Source organism: Carcharhinus amblyrhynchos, chromosome 9 (genome assembly GCF_965287045.1).
Source record: "Carcharhinus amblyrhynchos chromosome 9, sCarAmb.v2.hapA, whole genome shotgun sequence".
NCBI classification, from domain to species: Eukaryota; Metazoa; Chordata; class Chondrichthyes; order Carcharhiniformes; family Carcharhinidae; genus Carcharhinus; species Carcharhinus amblyrhynchos.
The window spans coordinates 91,257,499-91,285,386 of record NC_137332.1 but is presented as its reverse complement, the minus strand read 5'-3'; the positions used below and the strand labels follow the sequence as shown (position 1 = coordinate 91,285,386).

The following is a 27,888-nucleotide window of genomic DNA, read 5'->3' as shown; positions in this document are numbered from 1 at the left end:
AGAAATATTATAAGTTGCTGTCAGCCGTGGCTCAGTTAACACTTGTCTCTGAGTAAAAAGGTGTGGGTTCAAGTCACACATTACAACATAAACTACACTTCAGTAATATCTTCATTTTCTGTAAAGTACTTTCAGATGTCCTGAGTTAATGGAACTTGATACATAAAATAAAGTTTTCTTTCTTAGAGAAACATTTTGCTTCCTGTGAACTGGGAATTATAAACCATTGATGGAGAATGTATACCAGCTCTCAGTGACACCAACCAATAAGCTGTGCACAGGGCTCTTACTGTAGGCTCCTGAGTGTTTCAGTGACACGTACACACCATGCTGACAAATCAAGTAGTTTGGACTAAGTTTAAAAAAAGAATTTATCATGAGTTACAAATCTATACAGGAGACTGATAAAATAAAATATTCGTAATACAACAAACTCTGAATAAGCTAAAATAACAAAACATTTGAAGTTATCTCAAGATCTTTCCCAGAACATGAAATGAATCTTGGAAGATAAGATGAACATATCAGATTGTTACTACATTAAAGTGTGATGGACTGTGGGATCTCAGGTCTGTAGAGACTCAGCCCCACTCCCTCACATACTCAGGACAGTAATCCTCCCAGACAGGAGAGAACAAATATTACCCATGGTATTAGTCAAACACCCATCACCTGAAGGTGATCTGTCCATAATTCACATCGTCAACTGAAGCAGGGTCTGCTTCTATCCCACACCCACTCCTGACAGCTGGCTCACTTTGTCTACACACACACACACTCACATCAGGGGAAAACTCAGAATACTACAAACATAAGTTTCTTTAAAATGCCTGTGCTTTAGTCCATCTCACAATTCCTATGGTCAGAGATGACACCGAACCTCAACGACACAGGATGGAGCTTGTTTCCATCATAGAAATCCACCAATGGTTACAGAGAACCAGTGATCATATGGGTCCATGCACCAATCACTTTCCACTCCTGGAAGATGCTCCTTCCCCTGGTGAATTGAACAGCACTTTCAAATTCCCAACTCGCTGTCCTTTGACCCTCCATTCACCACAATGTTTCTGTAGCCATCAATTTGGTTTAATCACTCCCCAACATCCACCTTCATTGAATCAGAGAAACCTTACATTGCAGAAGGAGGCCATACAGCCCATCGAGCCTGCACTGACAATAATCCCACCAAGGCCCCATTCCCTCAACCCTCATGCATTTACCCTGCTAGTCCCTGTGACACTAACAGGAAATTAAGCATTGCCAATCAACCTAACCAGAGCACTTTGGAGTATGAGAGGAGAATGGAGTTCCTTGAGGAAACCCACACAGGCTCAGGGACAATTTGCAAACTCCACACCGACAGTGACCTGAGGCTGGAATTGAACCGGGTCCCTGGTGCTGTGAGGCAGCAGTGTGAACCACTGTGTCACCGTGCTGCCTGACTGACATCCTTGTTCCCAAAGTTACCTTTTCTCTTCTGCTTCCTGGTTGACCTCCCTGCTGTTTAAGTCCACTCGAAGATGGAGATTTGATATTATCTGATATATAACTGGTTCAGCCATCGATTATGTGGCGATACCAGCGTTGGACTGGGGTAAATACAGTAAGTCGTCTCACAACACCAGGTTAAAGTCCAACAGGTTTATTTGGTAGTAAAAGCCACTAGCTTTCAGAGCGCTGCTCCTTTGTCAGGTAAGTGGGAGTTCTGTTCACAAACAGCGCGTATAAAGACACAAACTCAATTTACAAAATAATGGTTGGAATGCGAGTCCTTACAGGTAATCAAAGCTTTAAGGTACAGACAATGTGAGTGGAGAGAGGGTCTAGCACAGGTTAAAGAGATGTGTATTGTCTCCAGCCAGGACAGTTAGTGAGAGTTTGCAGGCCTAGGCAAGTCATGGGGGTTACAGATAGTGACATGAACCCAAGATCCTGGTCGAGGCCGTCCTCATGTGTGTGGAACTTGGCTATCAGTCTCTGCTGAGTGACTCTGCGTTGTTGTGTGTCATGAAGGTTGCCTTGGAGAACACTTACCCGAAGATCACAGGCCGATTGCCCATGACCACTGACGTGTTCCCCAACAGGAAGAGAATACTCTTGCCTGGTGATTGTCGAGTGGTATTCATTCATCCATTGTCATAGCGTCAGCATGGTCTCCCTAATGTACCCTGCCTCAGGATATCCTTTCCTGCAGTGTATCAGGTAGACAACGCAGGCCAAGTTGCAAGAGTATGTACTGTGTACCTGGTGGATGGTGTTCTCATGTGAGATGATGGTATCCGTGTCGATGATCTGGCATTTCTTGCAGAGGTTGCTGTGGCAGCGTTGTGTGGTATTGTGGTCACTATTCTCCTGAAGGCTGGGTAGTTTGCTGTGAACAATGGTCTGTTTGAGGTTGTGCGGTTGTTTGAAGGCAAGAAGTGGGGGTGTGGGGATAACCTCGGCGTCTTCATCAATGACGTGTTGAAGGCTCCGGAGAAGATGTTGTAGCTTCTCTGCTCTGGGGAAGTACTGGACAACGAAGGGTACTCTGTCCACCATGTCCCAAGATTGTCTTTTGAGGAGGTCGGTGCGGTTTTTCGCTGTGGCATGTTGGAACTGTATACATAGGATCTGTATACACAAGATCTGCTCCATATACACTGGATCTGCTCAGATGAGGAGGATTGCAACAGACACCTCCACAGGCTGAAAGATGCCCTCATAAGAACAGGATATGGTGCTTGACTCATTGATTGACAGTTCTGACGCACCACAGCAAAAAACCACACCAACCTCTTCAGAAGACAAACAGAGGACACCGCGGACAGAGTACCTTTCATCGTCCAGTACTTCCCCAGAGCAGAGAAGCTAAGACATCTTCTCCATGTCACTAATGAAGACAAACATCTTACCAAGGCCATCCCCACACCCCCACTTCTTGCCTTTAAACAACCGCACAACCTCAAACAGACCATTGTCCACAGCAATCTACTCAGCCTTCAGGAGAACAGTGACCACGACACCACACAACCCTGCCACACCAACTTCTGAAAGATGTGCCTGATCATCGACATGGATGCCATCATCTCACGTGAGAACACCATCCATCAGGTACACGATACATACACTTGCAACTTGGCCAACATGTCTATTTGATATGCTGCCTGAATGGATGTCCTGAAGCATGGTACATTGGGGAGACCATGCAGACGCTTCAGCAACAGATGAATGAACACCACTCAACAATCACCAGGCAAGAGTGTTCTCTTCCTGTTGGGGAACACTTCAGCGGTCATGGGCATTCAGCCTCTGATCTTCAGGTAAGTGTTCTCCAAGGCAGCCTTCACGACGCACGACAACACAGAGTCGCTGAGCAGAGACTGATAGCCAAGTTCCGCACACATGAGGACGGCCTCAACTGGGATCTTGGGTTCATGTCACACTATCTGTAACCTCCACGACTTGGCTGAGCTTGCAAAATCTCACTAACTGTCCTGTCTGGAGGCAATACACATCTCTTCAACCTGCACTTAACCCTCTCTCTCCTCACATTATCTGTACCTATAAGACTTGATTACCTGTAAAGACTCAGATTCCAACCATTACTTTGTAAACTGAATTTGTGTCTGTATATGCCCTGTTTTTGAACAGAACTCCCATTCACCTGACGAAGGAGAGGTCCTCTGAAAGCTAGTGGCTTTTGCTACCAAATAAACCTGTTGGACTTTAACCTGGTGTTGTGAGACTCTTTACTGTGTTTAGCCATCCCATTACCAGGTCTAATTGGACCACATCAAGTACCGTGATCCTGCTTTCCTCTGTCAAAACTGCTCATTATCTTTTCTCTTCAGCATGGTCCTGGCATTGTGTCCTTGTGGAAATTTTGATCCAGTTGTACAGAGTTCTGTTTAGACCCTATCTGGAGAACTGTGTTCAGTTCAGAGACCTGCATCTCAGGAAAGATGTATTGGAGGGAGTGCAGCATAGATTCACCAGAATGTTCCTGGGGCTAAAAGAGTTAAATTATTAGGACAGGTTGTACAGACTGAGCTTGCATTCCCTTGAATGTAGAAAATTAAGGGTTAATTTAGTTGAGGTGTTTAAGATGATTAAACATGTTGATAGATTAGCTCAAGAGAAACTGTTCTTCTGGTGGGACAGTCCATAACAAGGGGACAGAGCACTAAAATTAGAGATAGACTGTTCAGGGATGATGGGAGCAAACACTTCTTCACAAAAAGGGGACTGGAAATCTGGAACTCTCTCCCCACAAATATCTGTTGACGTTGGGGGCCAATTGAAAATTTGAACACTGAGATTGATAGGTTTATTGTTAGACAGGGGATTAAGAGTTACAGAGCCAAAGCAGGTAGATAGAGTTAAGATACAGATCAGCCATGATATAATTGAGCAATGTTACAAGCTCAAGGGATGACTCCAATTCCTAAAGTCCTTAAAAACATGATTACCCTCTCCAGTCTCATCTCCAACAATTGGTCAGTGTCATCCTTTTCACCCTCCAAATGAGCTTCCGACCCCATATCCTCTCCATTACAAAGATCACCTTTTCCAACACTCCATCCATTCCCACATTAATCCATCTGCTTCTAAAATCGTCATCCATTTTGGCTGTGTGAAGTCTTCGTCAGGAACCCCACTGTGAAACATCTTTTCCTCAGTGTGGAAGCATCAGTGTTTCATGAGCGTTGTCAACTGTGTGAGACTCAGTCACAGGCCTCACTTGTATTCCCCGCTGTGTGAATGCGACGATGATCCAACATGCCCCATAACTGTTCAAACTCCTTATTACACACATCACATGTGAATGTTTTCTTCTCCCCTGTGTGAATGCGTCGGTGACTCACCAGGCCTGGGAATTGTGCAAAGCCCTTATTACACACCTCACACTTAAATGGCTTTTCCCCAGTGTGAAGACGTTGGTGTTCATGGAGGGTGGATGAGCGTGAGAATGATTTTTTACACACCTCACACGTGAATGGTTTCTCCCCAGTGTGAATGCGTTGGTGAGCACGAAAGTGAGATGAGCGTGAGAATGATTTCTCACACACTCTGCATGTGAATGGTTTCTCTCCTGTGTGAATACTCTGGTGTTCAAGGAGCCTCGTAGAAGTCGGAAAAGCTTTATCACAAAACTCACACTTGAAGGGATTCTCCCCTGTGTGGATTGACTGATGGACCTGGAGGCTTGATAACTGTGTGAAGGATTTGCCACACATTTTACACGTAAATGGTTTCTCCCCTGTGTGAATGCGCTGATGTACACGCAGGGTCACTGACTGCGAGAATGATTTGTTGCATACATCACAGGTAAATGGTTTCTCTCCTGTGTGAGTGCGTTGGTGTACAAGGAAGTGGGATGAGCACGAGAATGATTTGTTACACACCTCACACTTGAATGGTTTCTCTTCCATGAAGCTGTCCTTGTATTAATAGTTTTATAAGAAATGCACTTTTCCACTCAGAGATTTTTGGAGCCTATGTCGAACCTCTTCTCACACTTCACAGTTCAACAGTCTCTCACTGGTAGGAATGAGTCAGTGGTTCATGAGACTCAATGAATGATTGAAGCTGTCACTCACACTTCTTCCCAGCCTCACCTGACTGATCACCCACAACCGAACCTTTAGAAAGGTTGGTCCTGATGAAAGTTTCCACACCACTGACCAGTTTCAAATCTGATGATACATCAAAGCTCCCCTGACCCGATCAATTTCCAGATGATGGTTTCACGACCCAACCTTCTCTGTGTTGAGCAATACTGTGAAGGGATTGGGTGTCTTCCCACAGTTGTGCACTTGTTCCTTGGGTGATGGTCAAGATTTATCTGTGGAATCTATCCTCTCTGTAGTAGTATGTTGCAATTCTTCTGTAAAACAGGAAAAAGAAACTTGATTTCTTCCAACTCCCTTTTATTTTTTTCTGAAGGGGCTGACTACTCAGAGACTGTTCCACAGTGAGTGGTAGTCTGCTATCAGATGCAAATCCTTTCTATTTCCTCACTTGATTGCCATGCACCCTCTGTTTCCAGCAGGGACACTGGACTTATTAATTTTATTTATTAATATCATAAGTAGGCCTACATTAACAAAGCAATGAAGTTACTGAGAAAATCTCCTTGTCGCCACACTCCGGCGTCCTTTCCGGTACACTAAGGAAGAATTAAGCATGGCCAATGCACCTAACCAGCACATCTTTCAGGAAACCGGAGCATCCGGATGAACCCATGCAGACATGGGGAGAACATGCTGGCTCTGCACAAGCAGTGACCCAAGCCGGGAATCAAACTTGGGTCCCTGGCACTGTGAGGTGGCAGTGCTAACCACTGTGCCACTATGGATAGTGACCAGGAGTAGACCACATGGCTACTTTCTTTCCTTTACCCATCTCCCATCTACCCAGGCATTGAGAGGGCAATGGAAAAGACAGCCGGGTGCAGTGTAAAACAGGCTATCAAATCATAATTAAGTTATGTCACAGAGTGTATCAATCTGGAAACATCCTAGTCTTCTCCCACCCCTTCCCTAGGAATGTCCAATCCCACTTCCAATCCCTAAGGCAGGTGGAGATGTCCTCAATATTGACTCCACACAGTCTCATGGCTTCAGGTCAAACAAGCTGAAGGAAAATTACCACTTCCCTTGTAAATGATGAATAAGTGTCCGTCACCATGTTTACCATCACTAGGGAAGAAGGCTAAGACTAGGTATCCATGAGGTGCAGTGAGCCATCAGTCGCAGAAGGATTATATTCCACCACCATCTCATAGCCTGGCACAGGCTACGATTATCATCAATTCAAGAGAGAGAGTCGTGTCAGAAACAGCACTGGGTATATTTGAGAGTCCAGGTTTGAACCTAGTGAAGATTATTATTGAACATTCATCCATTGGCCAATCAATGCATTCCAGATCCAGACCATACATTGTGCAAAAACATTTTTCCTCAAGTTGTGTCTGATTAGTTTGGCGATTTTTTTTATGTATACTGACCCGTCTGTCAATGTGAACAGTTTATCTTTGTTTACTCTGTCTAAACCTGAAATGATTTTAAATATCTCATACAAATCTCCTCTTAGCCTTCTTTGCTCCCAGGGAAACAATCCTAGCATCACCAGTCCATCGACATAAGTAATCCCTCAATCCTGGAACCTCTTCTGTGATCAGAAAACTCTCCACTCACCTGACAAAGGGTCAGAGACCCGAAAGCTAGTGGCTTTTGCTACCAAATAAACCTGTTGGAATTTAACCTGGTGTTGTGAGACTTCTTACGGTGCCCGCTCCAAGATCCAAAGGTGGTGAAGGGGGGGGTGAGGTGGTGGCAAAGTCTCGGAGGGAATCAAAGATAGAAAATGGACAGAACTGACCATCCACAGTCCACAGGATAATAACCAGCTCCCAACACACACACACACAGATAGAACTCAAATAGGAATCAGGAGGAATCTTCAGACACTCTGAACTTCCCAGATAATTACACCTCATCTTCTCATATCCAGTCATGACCCAGCAACAAAACTCAGGCTGTAAATCAGAAGGGAAATGCTTCCAATAAACACACTCAATATCCAACACACAGCTCCAATCAAACAGCTCAGCACAAAGCACCGAGTAAACAGGTCTCTCAGCTGGATCTTCTCACACAGCATAAGGGGCATTTCCACACCTGATTCGCCACAGGATAGTCAGACTGCCTGAACATTAGTGTGGATATGATGCAATGTAATTATTATAAATTCTGCTCCTTCACTCACCATCTCCTGACTTGGTTTTCAGTCCCTACAGGAAGTGAAGCAGCTGTGAAAGAGGAAGAGGAGAGAATGGGCAGAGTGGGTGGGCTCTCTGATTGACGTCTCTCACAGCCAATCCAAATATTTCTGGAGTAACAGGAGTTTCCTGAAGTTTGGGAAACTGACCAGGGAAACGGAGGTGACTTTGAGCAGCAGATCAGGTGGGATTTAAACTTGTCATTGTCCCATCTGAATAAAACCTCACTTATTGCAGCTGCTGTCTCAGTTCCTCTGGTAAATGTTTGACAGAGATTTCTAGTGTGGGAATAGTATTCTTCATCTCTGGAGGCATGTAAGGCAGTGGTGGTATGTAATGTTTGGGTCAGCACACGCAGGAGAGAGGGACACAGGAGAGAGTGAGGTCCAAAGAGGACAAGTTGATCCAGTGATCCTGGAGATTGACTTGTTGATTTAGAGTATGCTGAGTAGATAGTTTGATATCTTACAGCCCTATCCTGTCCAAGGATTGCTTGCTGTGGAGGTTTAGCTTGATGTGGAGATGCTGGCATTGGACTGGGGTAAACACAGTAAAAAGTCTGACAACACCAGGTTTACGTCCAACTGATTTATTTGATAGTAAACTCACAAGGTGAGTAAACTTTACGAGGTTTAGCTTCCCTCAGCTCCAATTTCTGACTCATTCAGTTCTTCCGGTAATTCATCTCGTATGTCCTGATCCATCACCTCCCCTGAGATGTCACCTCCAGTCACCTCTTCACGGATATCTGTTCCATTTTTGTCTCATTATGAAGGCCACATGGATCACCAGTGTGTCTCCCAGTGGGCTTAGTAGTATATGACCTGTTTTATTGAGCAAGTGGAGACTCATCCATTGGGAAGTGGTCAGTGGGGCTATTTGAACCTGTTACTACATCCAGACTGTTATTGTTGATCCCAATGTAGAGACTATCTGACTGTAAGCCACATCCACGACTCTTTCCTTTGGTGCATAATAAAGGATGTTCATGTTGGGAAATTGGGATTTGACTGATTCACTACATTGGAGACAAGCAGAAAAATTTTCCCCATCTTTCCTTTGGACAACTGCCATATATTAAGAAACTTTTCCGTTAAGAAAAGGACATTATAGCTCTTGTCAGGACATTTAAGACATTTAATTTCTCTCCACAGATGATGTCTGACCAGCTGAGTATTTCCAGCATCGTTTGTTTTCAAATTTTAAAACACAGAAACAGACCATTAGCCCATCTACTTTCCACAGGTGCTTCTGCTCCATGTGAGCTTTCTCCCTCTCTATTTTATCTCACCCTATAAGCAGATCCTTCTATTCCTTTCTCCCTCATCTACTTACTGGCTTCCCATCAAATACATTAAAATTATTTGCCTTAAAATTCCCTGTGGGATCAAGTTCCACATTCTAATAATTCTTTTGGGAAAGAATATTCTCCAGAATTCCTCATTGGATTAATTATTGACGATCTTATATTTCTGGAGCTTAATTTTGGATTCCCCAACAAAAGTGGGAACATCTCTCCATTTACCCTCAAATTCTTAATTTTATAGTTCATCATTTTAAATATTTCTGTGATGTCCCCCTCAGCCTTCTCTTTTCTAGAGACGAAAAGTGCTAGACTGTTCGGTTTTTCCTGATAATTATAGTTTCCCAATTCCTTATCAATGTGTTAGCATCACCAAAATTGGTGGAAAGACAAATTGTACGGAGGGTGGTGAGAGTCTACAGAAGGATCTAGATAGGCTGGGCGAATGGGCCAGGAACTGGCAAATGGAATTTAATGTTGGCAAGTGCGAGGTGGTCCACTTTGGTAGGAATAATGGTAGGAAGGATTATTACTTACGTGGAGAAAAACTGCAGCAGGCAACGGTGCAGAGGGACCTCGGGGTCCTTGTGCATGAGTCGCAAAAACCCAGCTTGCAGGTGCAGCAGGTGGTCAGGAAGGCGAATGGAATGCTGGCCTTCATAGCGAGGGGGATTGAATATAAAAGTAGGGAGGTCTTGCTGCAGCTGTATAGGGCATTGGTGAGGCCGCAGCTGGAATACTGTGTGCAGTTTTGGGCGCCGTACTTACGCAAGGATATTTTGGCCTTGGAGGGAGTGCAGAGGAGGTTTACTAGGCTGATGCCGGAATTGAGGGGGTTGAGCTGTGAGGAGAGGCTGAATAAACTAGGCTTGTACTTGTTAGAGTTTAGAAGAATGAGGGGAGATCTCATTGAGACGTATAAGATGATGAATGGGATGGATAGGATAGAGGTGGAGAGACTCTTCCCGCTCAGAAAGGATAGTAGGACTAGGGGGCACAGCCTCAAGATAAAGGGGGGGCGGTTTAGAACAGAGTTGAGGAGGAACTTCTTCACTCAAAGGGTGGTGAATCTCTGGAATTCTCTGCCCGTTGAAGTGGTGGAGGCTGCCTCACTAAATATTTTTAAGACGAGGGTTGATGGGTTTTTGATAAGAGAGGGGATTAAGGGTTATGGGGAGAGGGCGGGAATGTGGAACTGAGCCACGACAGATCAGCCATGATCTTATTGAATGGCGGGGCAGGCTCGAAGGGCTAGTTGGCCTACTCCTGCTCCTATTTCTTATGTTCTTATGTTCTTATCTTCTCTGGTTCCTTTCTGTCCTTTTTCCGTATATTGATCTGAATTGTGCACAGCTGTAAGCAAGATTCCAGACAAGACCAGACAAGTTCCAAAAGGGTTTAGAAGGGGTAGAATTTGTTAAATGTGTTCAGGAGAATTTTCTACATCAGTATATAGAAGTGCCAACTAGAGAGGATGCGATACTGCATCTCCTATTGGGAAATGAGTTAGGGCAGGTGATGGATGTGACTGTGAGGGAACACTTTGGATCCAGTGATCATAATGCCATTGGTTTCAACCTGATCATGGATAAGGATAGATCTGGTCCTTGGCTTGAAGTTCTGAACCGGAAAAAGGCCAAATTTGATGAAATGAGAAGGGATTTGGGAAGTGTGGATTGGCACAGGCTGTTCTCTGGTAAGGATGTAAATGGAAAGTGGGAGGCCTTCAAAGGAGAAATTTTGAGAGTGCAGAGTTTGTATGTCCCTGTCAGGATTAAAGGCAAAGTAAATAGGAATAAGGAACCTTGGTTCTCGAGAGAGATTGTGACACTGATTAAGAGAAAGAGAGAGTTGTGTGAAATTTACAGGCAGCAAGGAACAGATCAGATGCTCAAGGAGTATAAAAATGCAAGAAGCTACTTAAGAGGAAAATCAGGAGGGCTAAAATAAAAAATGAGGTTGCTTTGGCAGACAGAGTGAAGGAAGATCCAAAGAGCTTCTATAGGTATGTTAGGAGCAAAAGGATAGTGAGGGATAAAATTGGTCCTCTTGAAGACCAGAGTGGTAGACTGTGTATGGAACCAAAACAGATGGGGGAGATCCGTATTTACTGAGAAAACGGGCATGGAGACTACGGAAATAGGGCAAACAGGTAGGGAGGTCATGGAACCTTTACAGATTAAAGAGGAGAAGGTGCTGCCTGTCTTGAGGCAAATAAGAGTGGATAAATTCCCAGGACCGGACAGGGTATTCCCACTGACCATGAGGGAGGCTAGCATGGAACTTGCAGGGGCCCTGGTAGACATATTTAAAATGTCAATATTCACAGGGGAGGTGTCGGATGATTGGAGAGTGACTCATGTTGTTCCGTTGTTTAAAAAAGGTTCCAAAAGAAATCCGGGAAATTACAGGCCAGTAAGTTTGATGTCAGTGGTTGGCAAGTTATTGGAAGATGTGATAAGGGATAGGATCTACAATTATTTGGATAGACAGGGACTTATTAGGGAGAGTCAACATGGCTTTGGGCGTGGTAGGTCATGTTTGACCAATCTATTAGAGGTTTTTGAGGAGGTCAGCCGGAAAGTGGATGAAGGGAAGGCGGTGGATGTTGTCTATCTGGATTTCAGCAAGGCCTTTGACAAAGTCCCTCATGGGAGGTTAGTTAGGAAGGTTCAGTCGCTAGGTATAAATGGGGAGGTTGTAAATTGATTAGACACTGGCTCAATGGAAGAAGCCAGAGAATGGTTGTGGAGGATTGCTTCTCTGAGTGGAAGCCTGTGACTAGTGGAGTGCCGCAGAGATCAGTGTTGGGTCCATTGTTGTTTGTCATCTATATCAATGATCTGGATGATAATGTGGTAAATTGGATCAGCAAATTTGCTGATGATACAAAGGTTGGAGGTGTAGTGGACAGTGAGGAAGGTTTTCAAAGCTTGCAGAGGGACTTGGACCAACTGGAAAAATGGGTTGAAAAATGGCAAATGGAATTTAACGCAGACAAGCATGAGGTATTGCACTTTGGAAGGACAAACCAAAGTAGAACGTATAGGCTAAATGGTAGGACTCTGAAGAGTGCAGTTGAACAGAGGGATCTGGGAATACAGGTACAGAATTCCCTAAAAGTGACGTCACAGGTGGATAGGGTCGTAAAGAGTGCTTTTGGTACATTGGCCTTTATAAATCGGAGTATTGAGTATAAAAGTTGGAGTCTTATGATAAGGTTATATAAGGCATTGGTGCGGCTGAATTTAGAGTATTGTGTACCGTTTTGGTCACCTAGTTACAGGAAGGATGTAAATAAGGTTGAAAGAGTGCAGAGAAGGTTCACGAGGATGTTGCCAGGACTTGAGAAGCTGAGTTACAGAGAGAGATTGAATAGGTTAGGACTTTATTCCCTGGAACTGTAAGGAAATTTGTACTCAATATGTAAGCATGTTAGTACTTAGAGAATTTGTACTGAATAATTGTACCTAAACTGGGTATGAAATATGGAATCACGGATAGTATTAGAGTGTCTTCCTTGAAGTAGAATTAGGATGGGTAAGTAGAATTGGGATGGGTAATCAAGTATAGCTGATTTGTAACCTAATATAATCAAGTGTAGCAAATGTGATCAGAGCAGGAGACCCAGAGAAGTAGTATAGCAGTTACTTATTAGCAAATGCAAACAGCAGTCACTTGGGGAGACAATGGGTACTATACAGCTGTCCAGCTTAATATATGATTGTAACAAGCAAGAAAGAATAAAGTGAGCATGTTTTTCTTCACATTCGGCCTAAGTCAGCTAAACCACTATTGTTGTACAAGCAGAGTCGTAAAGATAAGGGCAAAGGATGTAACTACCATGGTTTCGAGAGGAAAAGAGACGTAACAATGGGTGACCAATCTCAAGCAAGGTAAATAAGGGGTCAGTACAGAAACAATGGTGGCTAAACGAGGTCGCATTGTAAAAGCGAGATAAGAATCTTGAGATATGGAGCTGAAATGTGCATAAAAAGACTGTAAGCCGAGGGCTCTGTGGAGTGTTCCGGACCTCCCGGCTTTATTTCTCTTGTACTGGAAAATAAAGTCTACTGCTTGGAGGATTACAACTCAGACTCTCTGTTTCAATCGGGTTAAATAAGTTGTCGTCTTGGGGAACCACGACAGAACGTAGAAGAATGAGGGGAGATTTGATAGAGGTGTATAAGATTTTGATGGGTATAGATAGAGTGAATGCAAGCAGGCTTTTTCCACTGAGACTAGGGGAGAAAAAAACCAGAGGGCATGGGTTAAGGGTGAAAGGAGAAAAGTTTAAAGGGAATATTGAGGGGGGGGCTTCTTCATGCAGAGAGTGATGGGAGTGTGGAATGAGCTGCCGGATAAAGTGGTAAATGCGGGGTCACTTCTAATATTTAAGAAAAACTTGGACAAGTTCATGGATGAGAGGGGTGTGGAGGGATATGGTTCAAGTGCAGTTCAGTGGGACTAGGCAAAAAATGGTTCAGCACAGACAAGAAGGGCCAAAAGGCCTGTTTCTGAGCTGTAATTTTCTATGGTTCTACGGTTTTAAGTCCAACATTGCTTTTCAGTCAATTGAATTTTTCAAGGGGATGACTAGGTGTGTAGATGAGAGCATGGCAGTTGATGTAGCCTGCACTAATTAGTGCACTGATGGATTCACTAAGGCTTTTGACAAGGTCCACATGGGAGACTGATCAAAAAGGTTAGAGCCCATGGGGTCCAGCATAATTTTGCAAATTGAACCCAGAATCGGCTTAGTGGCAAGAGACAGAGTGGTGGTCAAAGGTTATTTTTGTGTCTGGGGATTCTGGTGGCATGCTACAGAAATCAGTGCTGGGTCCCTTGCTGTTTATAGTGTGCATTGATGATCTAGATGTGAATGTAAATAGTAAATTCACAGATTACACAAATATTGGTAGTGTGGTAAATAGCGAGGAGGAAAGCCTTATATTACAGGATGATTTTGATGGGCAGAACAGTGGCAAATGGAATTTAACCCTGAAAAGTGTGAGGTAATGCATTTTGAGTGGACCAACAAAGCAAGGGGATACACAATAAACGACAATATTTTCCTTTCCTTCTAGCACTTCCTGCCCAGCATGTTTTCTTCAAATAACTTGGGAAAACAAGGGTAGAAATTTCAAAATATCCATTCAATTAACATTTCTCCTGATTGTTCCTAATATTAACATATACTCGAAGCGTAAAACTAGTTTTTGCCAGCACAACAAGAGCTCACAATAGCCCATTTTACACTCTGCCTGACTGTCTTTTCCATTGCACTCATGGTGCCTGGAAAGGTGCAGGTCCGGGAAGAGGAAAGAAAGTAGCCACGTTGTTTACCCCTGTCACTAGAGAGGTAGTGCTTGATAGACTAACGGGACTGATGGTGGACAAGTCCCCAGGACTGGATGGAATGCATTCCAGGGTTCTGAAGGAAATGGCAGAGGTGATAGTGGATGCCTTAGTGATTATTTACTAAAATTCGCTGGATTCCGGGGAAGTGCCGGAAGATTGGAAAACGGCTAATGTTACGCCGCTGTTAAAAAAGGTAGCAGACAAAAGGCAGGGAATTATAGGCCAGTTAGTTTAACGTCTGTAGTTGGAAAAATGCTTGAATCCGTCATCAAAGAAGAAATAGCGAGGCACCTGGAAAGGAATGGTTTGATAGAGCAGACGCAGCACGGATTCGTTAAGGGGAAGTCGTGTTTGACAAATTTATTGGATTTCTATGAGGATGTAACTGGTGCGGTAGACAGAGGGGAACTGGTGGATGTGGTGTTTCTAGATTTTCAAAAGGCGTTTGATAAGGTGCCTCACAAAAGGTTGCTTCAGAAGGTTAGGGTGCATGGGGTTGGGGGTAAGGTGTTAGCGTGGATAGAGGATTGGTTGTCTAATAGGAGGCAGAGAGTTGGTATCAATGGATGCTATTCTGATTGGCGGTTGGTGACTAGTGGAGTGCCGCAGGGATCGGTGCTGGGGCCTCAGCTATTTACCATTTATATAGATGATCTGGAGAAGGGGGCTGAGTGTAGGGTGATGAAATTTGCTGATGACACGAAGATGGGTGGAAAAGCAAATTGTGCGGACGGTGTGGAAAGTCTGCAGAGGGATCTGGATAGGCTGAGCGAGTGGGCAAGGACCTGGCAGATGGAGTACAATGTTAGCAAGTGTGAGGTTATCCACTTTGGCAGAATTAATAGTAGGAGGGATTACTATTTAAAGGGCGAAAAGCTGCAGCATGCTATGGTGCAGAGGGACCTGGGGGTTCTTGTGCATGTCGCAAAAACCCAGCCTGCAGGTGCAGCAGGTGATCAAGAAGGCGAATGGAATGCTGGCCTTTATCGCGAGGGGGATAGAATATAAAAGCAGGGAGGTCTTGCTGCAGCTGTACAGGGCACTGGTGAGGCCGCAGCTGGAGTACTGTGTGCAGTTTTGGTCGCAGCACCTGCGCAAGGATATTTTGGCCTTGGAGGGAGTGCAGAGGAGGTTCACTAGGCTGATACTGGAGATGAGGGGGTTGGACTATGAAGAGAGACTAAATAGACTGGGTTTGTACTCGTTGGAATTTAGAAGGATGAGGGGGGATCTTATAGAGACGTATAAGATAATGAAAGGGATGGATTGGGTAGAGGTAAAGAGATTCTTCCCGCTTAGAAAGGATAGCAATACTAGAGGGCACAGCTTCAAGATAAGGGGGGCTGCAGTTTAGATCGGAGTTGAGGAGGAACTTCTTCACTCAAAGGGTGGTGAATCTCTGGAATTCTCTGCCCGTTGAAGTGGTGGAGGCTACCTCGCTAAATATATTTACGTCACAGGTAGATAGGTTTTTGACAGACAAGGGAATTAAGGGTTATGGGGAGAGAGCGGGAAAGTGGAACTGATCCACTTCAGATCAGCCATGATCTTATTGAATGGTGGGGCAGGCTCGAAAGGCTAGATGGCCTACTCCTGTTCCTATTTCTTATGTCCTTATGGTCACTATCCAGTGTCCCTGCTGCAAACAGAGGGTGTGCGACAGTCAAGTGAGGAAAATAAAGGACTTGCATCTGACCCCCACAAAGGGAAATAACAGACTGGCACCAGTCCCTTCACAGCATTGCTGCACACAGAGAAGGTTGGGTAGTGAAGCCATCAAATGAAAATCAGTCATGTCAGGGGAGCTTTGATATATCATCAGATCTGAAACTGGTCAGTGGTGTGGGACCTTACATCAGAACCAATCTTTCTAAAGTTTCAGCTGTGGGTGATCGGTCAGAATGAGGCTAGGAAGAGATGTGACCAGCTCCAAGTGTGGTGAGAACTCCAATCGTTCATCAACCCTCGTGAACCAAGGATTCATTCCAACAGATAATTGTGAGGTGTGTGTCAGGGACTCCACAGGTTCATAAAATCTTCCAAGGTACATTTGTTACAACTACTGTTACTAGTAGGGCAGCCACATGGAAGGGAAATGATTCAGGTGCGATGCCATGATCAAGATTTTGTGAATTCTACAATGGTCCTGAGGCACAAGGTGTTTCACATGAGGGAGAATCATAGAATCCCTACAATTCAAAGGAGGCCATTCGGCCCATCAAGTTTGCACCAACTCTCTGACAGAGTATCTTACCCATGCCTTCCCCCTCCCTCTGCCTTATCCGTGTAACCCCACATATTTCCCATAGTTAATCCACCTAACCTACACATTTTGGACACTAACGGGCAATTTCGCACGGCCAATACACCTAACCTCACATCTTTGGACTTTGTGGGAAACCAGAGCAGCTGAAGGAAACCCATGCAGGCATGAGGAAAAATGTGCAAATTCCACACTGACAATCACTCTTGGCTGGAATTGAACTTGGGCCCCTGATGCTCTGAGGCAACAATGCTAACCATTGTGTCACTGTGCTGTTCCAGAAACCATTCATCTGCAACGATTGTGATCAAAGGTTTATTACATCCACGGCACTCCTGAGGCACGAGATGATTCGCACAGGGGAGAAAGCATTCGTGTATGAAGTTTGTGAAAAGGGTTTCACTCCTTCCAGCCAACTTCGAATGCAAGAGAGGTCTCTTAAAGGAGAGAAAGTATTCAAGTGTAATGTATGTGACAAATCATTCTCGGATTCATCCAGACACCAACACATTCATATGTAAAGTGTGTGACAATTTATTCTCAGTGTAATTGCATCTCCATCGTCACTGACGTGTTCACACAGGATAAAACTCTTCCCATGAAAGGTAGATGACAAGTTATTCTTGGACTCATTGGCTTCCGGTGTACACTGTCATATTCACATTTATGATATGTGACAAATTATTCCCTGAGGTTACCTTCCCTCTGTGCGCAGCAACACATTCACACTAGAAAAAGTTTTCATAGGTATAGTATGTAATAAATCATTCTCGGATTAATCAGCCCTTTGCGCACACTGGCAAGAAACCATTCATATGCAAAGTGTGTGACAAACCATTCTCATGGCATCTGACCTCCACAGACACCGGCACACTCATACCGCGGGTCAGCTACTTAGGAACATAGAAACATAGGAATTAGGAGCAGAGGGAGCCAGATTCAGTCCTTCAAGCCTGCTGCACCATTTAATAAGATCATAGCTGATCTCTCCCTGGTCTCAAATCCACCTCCCCACCTGTTCCACATATCCCTTATCCCTTTTTTATTAGAAATATATCTATCTCTTTGAAACCATTCAATGATTCAGGCTCCACTGTGCTATGGGGCAGTGAATCCCACAAATTCACCACCCTCTGTGAGTAGTAATTCTTTCTTATCTCAGCTTTAAATCTTGACCTACATCTGTGATCTCTTGTTCTAATTTGTCCCATAAGTGGAAACATTTGGTCTATATTCAGTTTATCGATCCCTTTTAAAATTTTATATACTTTGATCAGATCCCCTCTCATCCTTCTAAACTCCAGTGAGTTTAAGCCCAGACTGTTAAATCTCTTCTCATACATCAACCATTTAATCCCCGGAAATAATCTGGTGAACCTCCTCTGAACTGCCTCCAATGTCATCACATCCTTCCTCAAATAAGGAGACCAAAATTAAGACCTAAGACTTACGATGATACCCCCAACATGGCTCCTATTTGACTAGAGACACCAACATTCTAGAGCACTGTGAAACAAATTTCAAACATGCCTCCTGCTCGATCGCCCAGCCACACTTTGGCAAATCAGACCACAAGGCTGTGCTCCTGCTCCTAGCTCAAAAGCAAAATCTGAAATGGGAGAATCCATTAAAGAAAGTCATGTAATGTTGGTCTGAGGAATCAGATGATTTCCTATGAGACCGCTTTGAGTCAGGAGACTGATCAATATTAAAAACTCAGCAACCAACCTGAACAAGTACGCCTCAACATTAACAGATAGTAAGTGTAAAAGAATGTGTGCCAAAGAAGCAAATCCATGTGTTTCCCAACTGGAAACCGTGGATGAACCGGGACATCCTTGCTAAATTCCATGTCTGATGTGTTCAAGTCCAGCGACCCTGACCTATACAAAAAATCCAAATATGATCTATGAAGATCAATCAAAGATGTCAAAAGACAGTACCGGACCAAGCTAGAATCCCAGGCTAGCCACACGGACTCCTACAGCTATGGCAAGGTCTGCAAGACATAACAGGCTACAAAGTGAAGGCATGTAAAATCGCCGGCTCCAATGAATGCAACGCATTCTATGCCCATTTTGAGCAAAAGGTCAGTGAGAGCAGTCCTGCACCCCAGAAGCCTCGGATGAACTTGTATCCGAGGTTACCATCGCAAATGTCAGATCAGACATCAGATCAGCGTTCTTGAAAGTCAACTCATGGAAAGTGACTGGCCCGGATGGGATACCTGGCTGAGCACTTACATCCTGCACAGGGGTATTTGTAGACATCTTCAACATCTCTTTACAGCAATCTGAAGTCCTATCTGCTTCAAGAAGATGACCATTATCCCAGTACCAAAGAAAAACCAGGCAGTGTTCTTTAATGACTTTTGTCCGGTGGCTCTGACATCCATGACTATGAAGCCATGATGTGGAGCTGCCGGTGTTGAACTTGGGTAGGCACAGTAAGTAGTCTCACAGCACCAGGTTAAAGTCCAACAGGTTTACTTGGTAGCATGAGCTTTCGGAGCACTGCCCCTTCATCAGATGAGTGACTCTGGACCCCGGACAGACTCTCTTTCATCTTCTTCCATTGGGAAAAAGATACAGAAGTCTGAGAACATGTACCAAGAACAGCTTCTTCCCTGCTGCCATCAGACTTTTGAATGGACCTACCTTGAATTAAGTTGAGTTTCTCTACACCCTAGCTATGACTGTAACACTACATTCTGCACTCTCAATGTTCAGTCTGCTTTGTCTGTACAGCGCGCAAGAAAGAATACTTTCCACTGTATAGTAATACACGTGACAATAGTAAATCAAATCAAAACACTAGACGCAATATTGCAAATCTGGTCTCACCAACACCCTATACAATTGCAACAACACTTCTCTATTTTCACACTCCAGTCCCTTGGCAATAGATACCAACATCCTATTTGCCTTTTTTATTACATGTTGCACCTGCATACCGACTTTCTATGATTCATGAACATAGACACCCAGATCCCTCTGCCCAGTTGGCTGGACTCAGTGAAAAATAAAATCCAAAGTGGTTTCTGCCAGTTTGCATCCAACGTAACATAAATTTATCCTCCCAATCCTATCTAGGCTCTCTGAAGATGTTACCAGAACTAATTTATAATCATAACGACAAAATGGAGCATGGACTTGGAATCATAGCAGGATTAAGGATTAAAGAAGGTTTTTGGAGATGAAAGAGAAAGCAGCTGAACAAAAACAGCGTGGCGGAAGAGAAAACATGATTATCGATGCTTCATCATGACTTTGATGAAAGAAAGAATTTCAATGATGGAAGGACTGGAATGGACTATACTACTTTTATATTTACATGTGTAGATTTCATAAAATGTGTGTGTACTAAAAGTGTGAAACTGGAATAATGAAAATAATGCCATCTTTCTTCTCCTGGGCTGTCTCAGTCTAGACCTTATTTGAGTGATATTGTGCAGGATGTGATACACTAGGATGATTATGATCGTTCTCTCTCTCTGGTGAATACTGTGATCAATCCCCAGGTGTAACCAGTACCTGAAACAGTTCTTCAACATCCCACTAGTTTCTCTCTTCCTTCTTTCTTGACACACTGCTTTTGCTCAGAGATGATGTGGAGATGCTGACGTTGGACTGGGGTAAGCACAGTAAGAAGTCTCACAACACCAGGTTAAAGTCCAACAGGTTTATTTGGCAGCACTAGCTTTAGGAGTCTCTGTCTCCTTCATCAGGTGAATGAAGAGTTATATTCACAAACAGGGCATATATAGACACAAACTCAATTTACAACATAATGGTTGGAATGTGAGTCTTTACGTGTAATCAAGTCTTAAAGGTACAGACAGCGTGAGTGGAGAGAGGGCCAAGAACAGGTTAAAGAGGTGTGTATTTCTTCAGTGAGGACAGTTAGTGAGATTTTGCAAGTTGTGGGGGTTAGAGGTAGTATGACATGAACCCAAGATCCCGGTTGAGGCCATTCTCATATGTGCAGAATGTGGCTATCAGTTTCTGCTCAGCGATTCTGCGTTGTCGTGTCATGAAGGCCGTCTTGGAGAACGTTTACCCGAAGATCAGAGGCTGAATGCCTGAGAGACTCCGAAAGCTAGTGCTGCCAAATAAACCAGTTGGACTTTAACCTGATGTTGTGAGACTTCTTACTTTGTTCAGAGAGAGACAGACTTCAGTAAATAACATCTCAGCAACCCTGTCACAAGGACAACACTGATACTTGCAACTCAGACTAGTTACCACTTTAAAGCAAACCAGCTGCCAGTTTGCAGGAGGGAAAAGCACTTTTGTATACAGCCTTTGGTAACATCTTATATTTCTGTTGTATTAGATTCAGTTTCTGAGTTATTGTCACTTGTGACTTAGGTAGCGCTCTTGTCTCTCGATCAGAGGTCTGTGAGCGCAATTCACACTTTACAACACTGATACACTTCAAAAATCTCTTCATTGGCTGTAAAGTGCTTTCTTGGATTTGTGATAGTTGATTTATAAATGCAAGTTCTTCTTTCTGAGGGAAAGTTATGCTTACTGTGAACTGGAAATTCTAAACACATTGAAAAAGAAAGTGGGCTCAGTGACATTGACCAATATACTTTGTACAGGACTCTTACTGTAAGCTCCTGAGTGTTTCAGTGAATAGGAACACACCATGCTGACAAATCAAGTAATTTGAGTGAAGGCTGGAAGAATATGACTTTATTGTAAGTTACAAATCTATACAGAAGATTGGTAAAATAGCAGACAAACAACACAATATTCAAGTGACACCAAACTCTGAATCAACTAAAGAAACAAAGCATTTGAAAATGATTCAAGATCTTTCCCAAAACATGAAATGGATCTTGGAAGAGTGTAATGTGATCATATCACACTGTTATTACATCGAGGTATGATGGGCTGAGGGAACTTGGGTCTGTAGAGTCTCACCCCCACTCTCTCACTGTACTCAGGGTAGTAGTCCTCCCAGGCAGGACAGTACAAACATTACCCATGGTATTAGTCAAAAACCCATCACCTGAAGAGGATCTGTTTATTATTTACATATCCATATCTACTCCTGAGAGCCGGATCAATTCGCTAACACATACATACCTCAGGGGAAACTCTCTCGGAAAATGACAGACAGAAGATTCTTTAAAATCTCTGTGCTTTAGTCTGGTTCCCAATTCTGATGGTCAGAAATGACACCAAACTTCAGTGACACAGGATGGAGTTTCTTTCCATTATATAAACCCACCAATGATGACACAGATCCAGTGGTCAAATGGAAAATCAATGGGTGATTTAGTTGAGGTGTTTAAGATGATTAAACGAGTTGATAAAAGTAGTTAGAGAGAAACTATTCCTATGGTGGGAAAGTCCGGAACAGAGCATTAAAATTAGAGCTAGGTTGTTCAGGGGTGATGTAGTGATGTCAGCAAACACTCTTCACAAAAAGAGAATTGGAAATCTGTAACTCTCTCCTTTCCACAAAGATCTGCTGAGGCTGGGGGGAGGCAGTGGGGGGGAGGTCATCAATTGACTATTTCAAAACTGGTTGACAGATCATGGATGACTAGTTTTTACATTCACTACATTAGCTCGATTGCCCTCGCCACTCATCTCCATCAACAACTGTTATCCTCTTCAACCTCCAGGTGAGCTTTCAACCCATATTTTCTCCATCACAAAGATCACCTACTCCCCCCTCTGTAACAGTGCCCATTTCCAACACCCCAGCAACATCATTTGCTATTAAAATCCTCATCCATGCTGTTGTTGCTTCTGGACCATTCCAATGTTTTCCTGTCCAGCTTCACATCTTCTACTCTCCAGAAATTTCAGGTCAGCTAAAACTCTTGTGGTCTTTATACCAACTCACGCACCTATCACCCCTGTGCTCACTGACCTACACTGGATCCCAGTCCCTAATGCCTCCAATTTAAAATTCTCATGCTCAAGTACTGATTATTACATGGCCTCACCCCCTCCCTATCTCTGTCACCTCTAACCCCACCTCCCTCCAAGGTCTCTGTGTTCCTCCAATTCCGACCATTATTACATCCCCCACTTGCTTCACTTCACCATTGGCAGCTGTGTCTACAGTCATCCAAGGCTCCATGCTCATGTATTCCCACTTTAACTATTTCCACATCTTTATCTCTTTCCCCTCCTTTCAGACACTCCTTCAATCCCATCTCTTTGACCATACCGGGTGGCATGGTAGCACAGTGGTTAGCACTGCTGCTTCACAGCTCCAGGGGCCTGGGTTCGATTCCCGGCTCAGGTCACTATCTGTGTGGAGTTTGCACGTTCTCCCCGTGTCTGCGTGCGTTTCCTCCAGGTGCTCCGGTTTCCTCCCATAGTCCAAAGATGTGTGCGTTAGGTTGATTGGCTATGCTAAGAAATTGCCCCTTAGTGTCCAGGGATGCATAGGCTAGAGGGATTAGTAGGTAAAATATGTAGGGGTATGGGGGTAGGCCCTGGGTGGGATTGTGTTTGGTTCAGACTTGATGGGATGAAGGGCCTCTTTCTGCACTGTAGGGTTCTATGATTCTATGTTTGTGATACTCTCTCCTTTGTCTCGGTGGTAGTATTTCCCTGATTACGTCTCAATGAAACACTTTGGGATGCTTGACTGTATTAAAGCGCTCTATAAATACAAGCTGTCCTCTCACATTGTACATTGTACTGACCTAGAGCACAGACCGTGGACATTGATTGGCCTCTAGTGTTCTGTTCAAATGGCCATTCAGCATGTATAGACCCAGACAGTGAATGTTGTGAGACAATGGAGACAGTCACAGCCGAGGCACATTTTGTCCTTACCAGCTGAACTTAACGGTTTCGTTAAGGGGAAGTCGTGTCTGATGAATTTATTGGAGTTCTATGAGAATGTGTCCAGGGCGGTGGATAGAGGAGAGCCGGTGGATGTGGTGTTTCTTGATTTTCAGAAGGCGTTTGAAAAGGTGCCTCACAAGAGGTTATTACAGAAGGTCAGGGGGCATGGAGTTGGGGGTAGGGTGTTAGCGTGGATAGAGGATTGGCTGTCAAATAGGAGGCAGAGAGTGGGGGTCAATGGGTGCTATTCGGATTGGCGGTTGGTGACTAGTGGAGTGCCCCAGGGGTCGGTGCTGGGGCCTCAGCTATTCACCATTTATATAGATGATCTGGGGAACCGAGTGTATGGTGTCGAAATTTGCTGATGACACCAAGATTGGTGGAACGGCAAATTGTGCAGAGGGTGTGGAGAGTCTGCAGAAGGATCTAGATAGGCTGGGCGAATGGGCCAGGAACTGGCAAATGGAATTTAATGTTGGCAAATGTGAGGTTGTCCACTTTGGTAGGAATAATGGTAGGAAGGACTATTACTTACATGGCGAAAAACTGCAGCATGCGACGGTGCAGAGGGACCTCGGGGTCCTTGTGCATGAGTCGCAAAAACCCAGCCTGCAGGTGCAGCAGGTGGTCAGGAAGGCACATGGGATGCTGGCCTTCATAGCGAGGGGGATTGAATATAAAAGTAGGAGGTCTTGCTGCAGCTGTATAGGGCACTGGTGAGGCCGCAGCTGGAGTACTGTGTGCAGTTTTGGTCGCCGCACTTACACAAGGATATTTTGGCCTTGGAGGGAGTGCAGAGGAGGTTTACTAGGCTGATACCGGAGTTGAGGGGGTTGAACTATGAGGAGAGGCTGAATAAACTAGGTTTGTACTCGTTAGAGTTTAGAAGAATGAGGGGAGATCTCATTGAGACGTTTAAGATGTTGAATGGGATGGATAGGATAGAGGTGGAGAGGCTCTTCCCGCTCAGAAAGGACAGTAGGACTAGAGGGCACAGCCTCAAGATAAAGGGGGGGCAGTTTAGAACGGAGTTGAGGAGGAACTTCTTCACTCAAAGGGTGATGACTCTCTGGAATTCTCTGCCCGTTGAAGTGGTGGAGGCTGCCTCGCTCAATATTTTTAAGACGCGGGTTGATAGGTTTTTGATAGGCAAGGGGATTAAGGGTTATGGGGAGAGGGCAGGAAAGTGGAACTGAGACATGACAGATCAGCCATGATCTTATTGAATGGCGGGGCAGGCTCGAGGGGCTAGGTGGCCTACTCCTGCTCCTATTTCTTATGTTCTTATGTTGAACTCACTGATGAGGAACAGGAATCCAGGGTGATTCTCCCCCTTAGACCAGGAATGCTGAGGCTAATTGAAGTCCCTCCATTACTACCCTAGAAATGGCTCCTCCCCCAGGTGCTTGTGCTGGTAGATCAAAAGCTGAAGCCTTTATAACCACTAACGATCGGATTGCCTTCTTGGCCAGCATGAGAGTCAGAGTGACTTGCACCTGACGCTGCACTGAAAGGATGCTAAGTTTATACCGGAGCTTCTACACATTTTGATATCTTCATTTGTGATGTTTGGATAAATTGACCATTTTGTAATGACTGGACTGATGATGGGAAAGGTTGGAGACAGACATTGCTGAGACAGACAGTGCTTTGGAAGGACCGTTCCCCTTTGTGAGCACTGGAGGGTTAACAACATAGACAACTCGCAGTGCCAGGGAAGCAGGTGAGCCAATTCCAAGTCTGTGGAGAGATGTCAGTGTTTGGCGAGAAAGGAGTGGGTGAAGCAACCCTGGTACACATCACACTGGAAGGGTTTGTCTCCCATGTAAGGTCACTGATGTTCGAGGTCCAAAACTGTGTCAAGATTTTATTACAGGACCTACACTGAACGGGTTTCTCTCCTGTGTGAATATGTTAAATGACCAAGAATTACACTGCCTGTGTAAAACATACTCACATGAACGGCTTCTCTCCAGTGTGGATCCACTGATGTTTCTGGAGATCAGAGGAGTGAGTGAACACCTCATCGCAAACATAGCACCTGAATAGTTTCTACTCTGTGCGAATGCTATTGTGTCCCGAGAAGTTCAATGGTACACAAAAGTTTCATTGGATCCTAGAAATTTAAGTGTTACTCCCGTGTGGATTGTTTGATGTTGCAGGAGGCTCGATAACTGTCTGAAGGTTTTTTCACAGGCCTCTCAAGGGAACATCTTCTCCCCTGAGTGAATACGTTGGTGTCTCACTAGCTCCGATGATCGTGAAAACCCCTTATTACAGACTTCACATCTGAACGGTTTCTCTCCTGTGTGAATTCTCTGATGCATCAAAAGCCTTGTAGATGTTGCAAAAGCTTTATCACAAACCTCACACTTGAAGGGTTTCTCCCCTGTATGGATTGTCTGATGTCTGGTGAGGCTAGATAACTGTGTGAAAGCTTTGTGACAAACCTTGCATGTGAATGGTTTCTCTCCTGTGTGAATACGTTGGTGTACGCGGAGGTTGATCATATGCGAGAATGATTTGTTGCACAGTTTGCAAGTGAATGGTCTCTCACCTGTGTGAATGCGCTGGTGTGCACGGAGGCTTGATAACTGCAAGAATAATTTGTCGCAGACTTCGCATGTAAATGGTTTCTCCCCTGTGTGAATGCGTTGGTGTCTGCAGAGGGTCGATAAGCATGCAAATGATTTGTTGCACATGTCACATTTGAATGGCTTCTCCCCTGTGTGAAGGCGTTGGTGGGTGTGCAGATTCGATGACTGTGAGAATGACTTATCACACACCTCACACTGGAATGGCTTTTCCCCCGTGTGAATTCTCTGGTGTGTTAGAAGTTCAGAGGATTCGATAAATGACATCTCACAAACCTCACACCTGAACGGTTTCTCCCCAGTGTGAATCCTCTGGTGCATCAGAAGCTTCGCAGATGTGGTGTAAGCTTTATCACAAACTTCACATTTGAAGGGTTTCTCTCCTGTGTGGATTCTCTGATGGGCTAGGAGGCTCGCTAACTGTGTGAAGGCCTTGTTACATTCCTTGCACGTGAACCGCTTCTCCCCTGTGTGAATGCGCAGATGTACACGAAGGTTTGACGATTCTGAGAATGTTTTCTGACAAACCTCACACCTGAATGGCTTCTCTCCAGTGTGAATACGTTGGTGTGAGCGGAGGTTTGAGGACTGTGAGAAGGATTTGTTACACACCTGACAGGTGAATGGTTTTTCTCCTGTGTGAATGCGCTGGTGTTTCAGGAGAGTCCATGACCATGGGAATGATTTTGCACACACTTCACATGTGAATGGTTTCTCTCCAGTGTGAATCCGTTGATGTACGCGAAATGTTGATGACTGTGGAAATGTTTTATTGCATACCTCACACCGGAATGGCTTCTCCCCTGTGTGAATGCGTTGGTGTGAGCGAAGATGCCATGCATCCGACAATGATTTCTCACACACGTCACATTTGAAAGGCTTCTCCCCAGTGTGGATCCGTTGGTGTCTAATGAGGGCTGATAATTGTGTGAAGTCTTGTTCACACACCTCACACTTCAATGGTTTCTCTTCCATGTGACTGTCCTTACGTTAACACTTATGCAACAGATTTAAATTGTGGTAGGAGATCGTGTGAGTCTGTGGAACCCTCTTCTCACACATCACATTTGAACAGCCTCTGATTTGTCAAAATGAGTCAGTGGTTCATGCGCTCGATGACTGATTGAAGCTCTCATCACACTTGGAGACCACTCACACTTCTTCCCTGCCTCACCCTGATCCATCAAACCAACCCAACCAAAGGATCAGCTGTGGGTGATCGAAGGTTCCACACCACTGACCAGTTTCAGATCTGATGATATGTCAAAGCTTTACTGAGCTGACCTATTTCCAGATGATGGTTTCAAAGCCCAACCACGTTGAGCAATGCTGTGAAGGAACTGGACGTCTTTCCACAATTGGGCAGTTGTTCCTTGGGTGATGGTCAGGATCTATCTGCAGTGTCTATTCATGATATTCTCTGGTATAGTGTAGCGCAATTTTTCTGTAAAACAGGAAAAGAAAACGTGATTTCCTCCAACTCTCCTCTTTTGTTGAAGGGACTAAATCCTCAGTTACAGACTGTTTCAGTGTGAGTGCCTATCTATCAGAAATGTTAACAATGAAGATTTTGAAATTTTTCTCCCTGTTTTCCTAAATAGAAAATATTACTTCAGTGTGGCTAATTGAAGGTTTCTGGTTCCTGGGAAATTAGATACACTGCACTCACTCAGACTGCACATCCCAAATTCAACTATCAGACACAGCACTGGGCAAAACTATCAAATCCAAATCTAGGCTTTTCGGAAAGGCCGAGGCCTTCAGGTAAAATTTTT

General features: G+C 44.3%; 3 protein-coding genes across 4 annotated transcripts in view; all 3 read right to left on the bottom strand.

Annotated features, from left to right (window-relative positions):
* Nucleotides 1-27,888, bottom strand: part of LOC145348007 (uncharacterized) — a 521,035-nt gene that overhangs the window by 309,938 nt on the left and 183,209 nt on the right. The gene's annotated exons all lie outside the window — the stretch shown is intronic.
* LOC145348051 (uncharacterized) overlaps nt 1-27,888 on the bottom strand; it is an 88,059-nt gene that overhangs the window by 59,873 nt on the left and 298 nt on the right. The window lies entirely within an intron of this gene.
* On the bottom strand, nt 4,299-27,542 carry LOC145348084 (uncharacterized). The gene is given in 2 exon segments (XM_080196225.1): nt 4,299-5,426; nt 25,655-27,542. Coding segments are annotated over 2 exon segments (2,151 nt in total). The 5' UTR covers nt 27,089-27,542; the 3' UTR covers nt 4,299-4,709.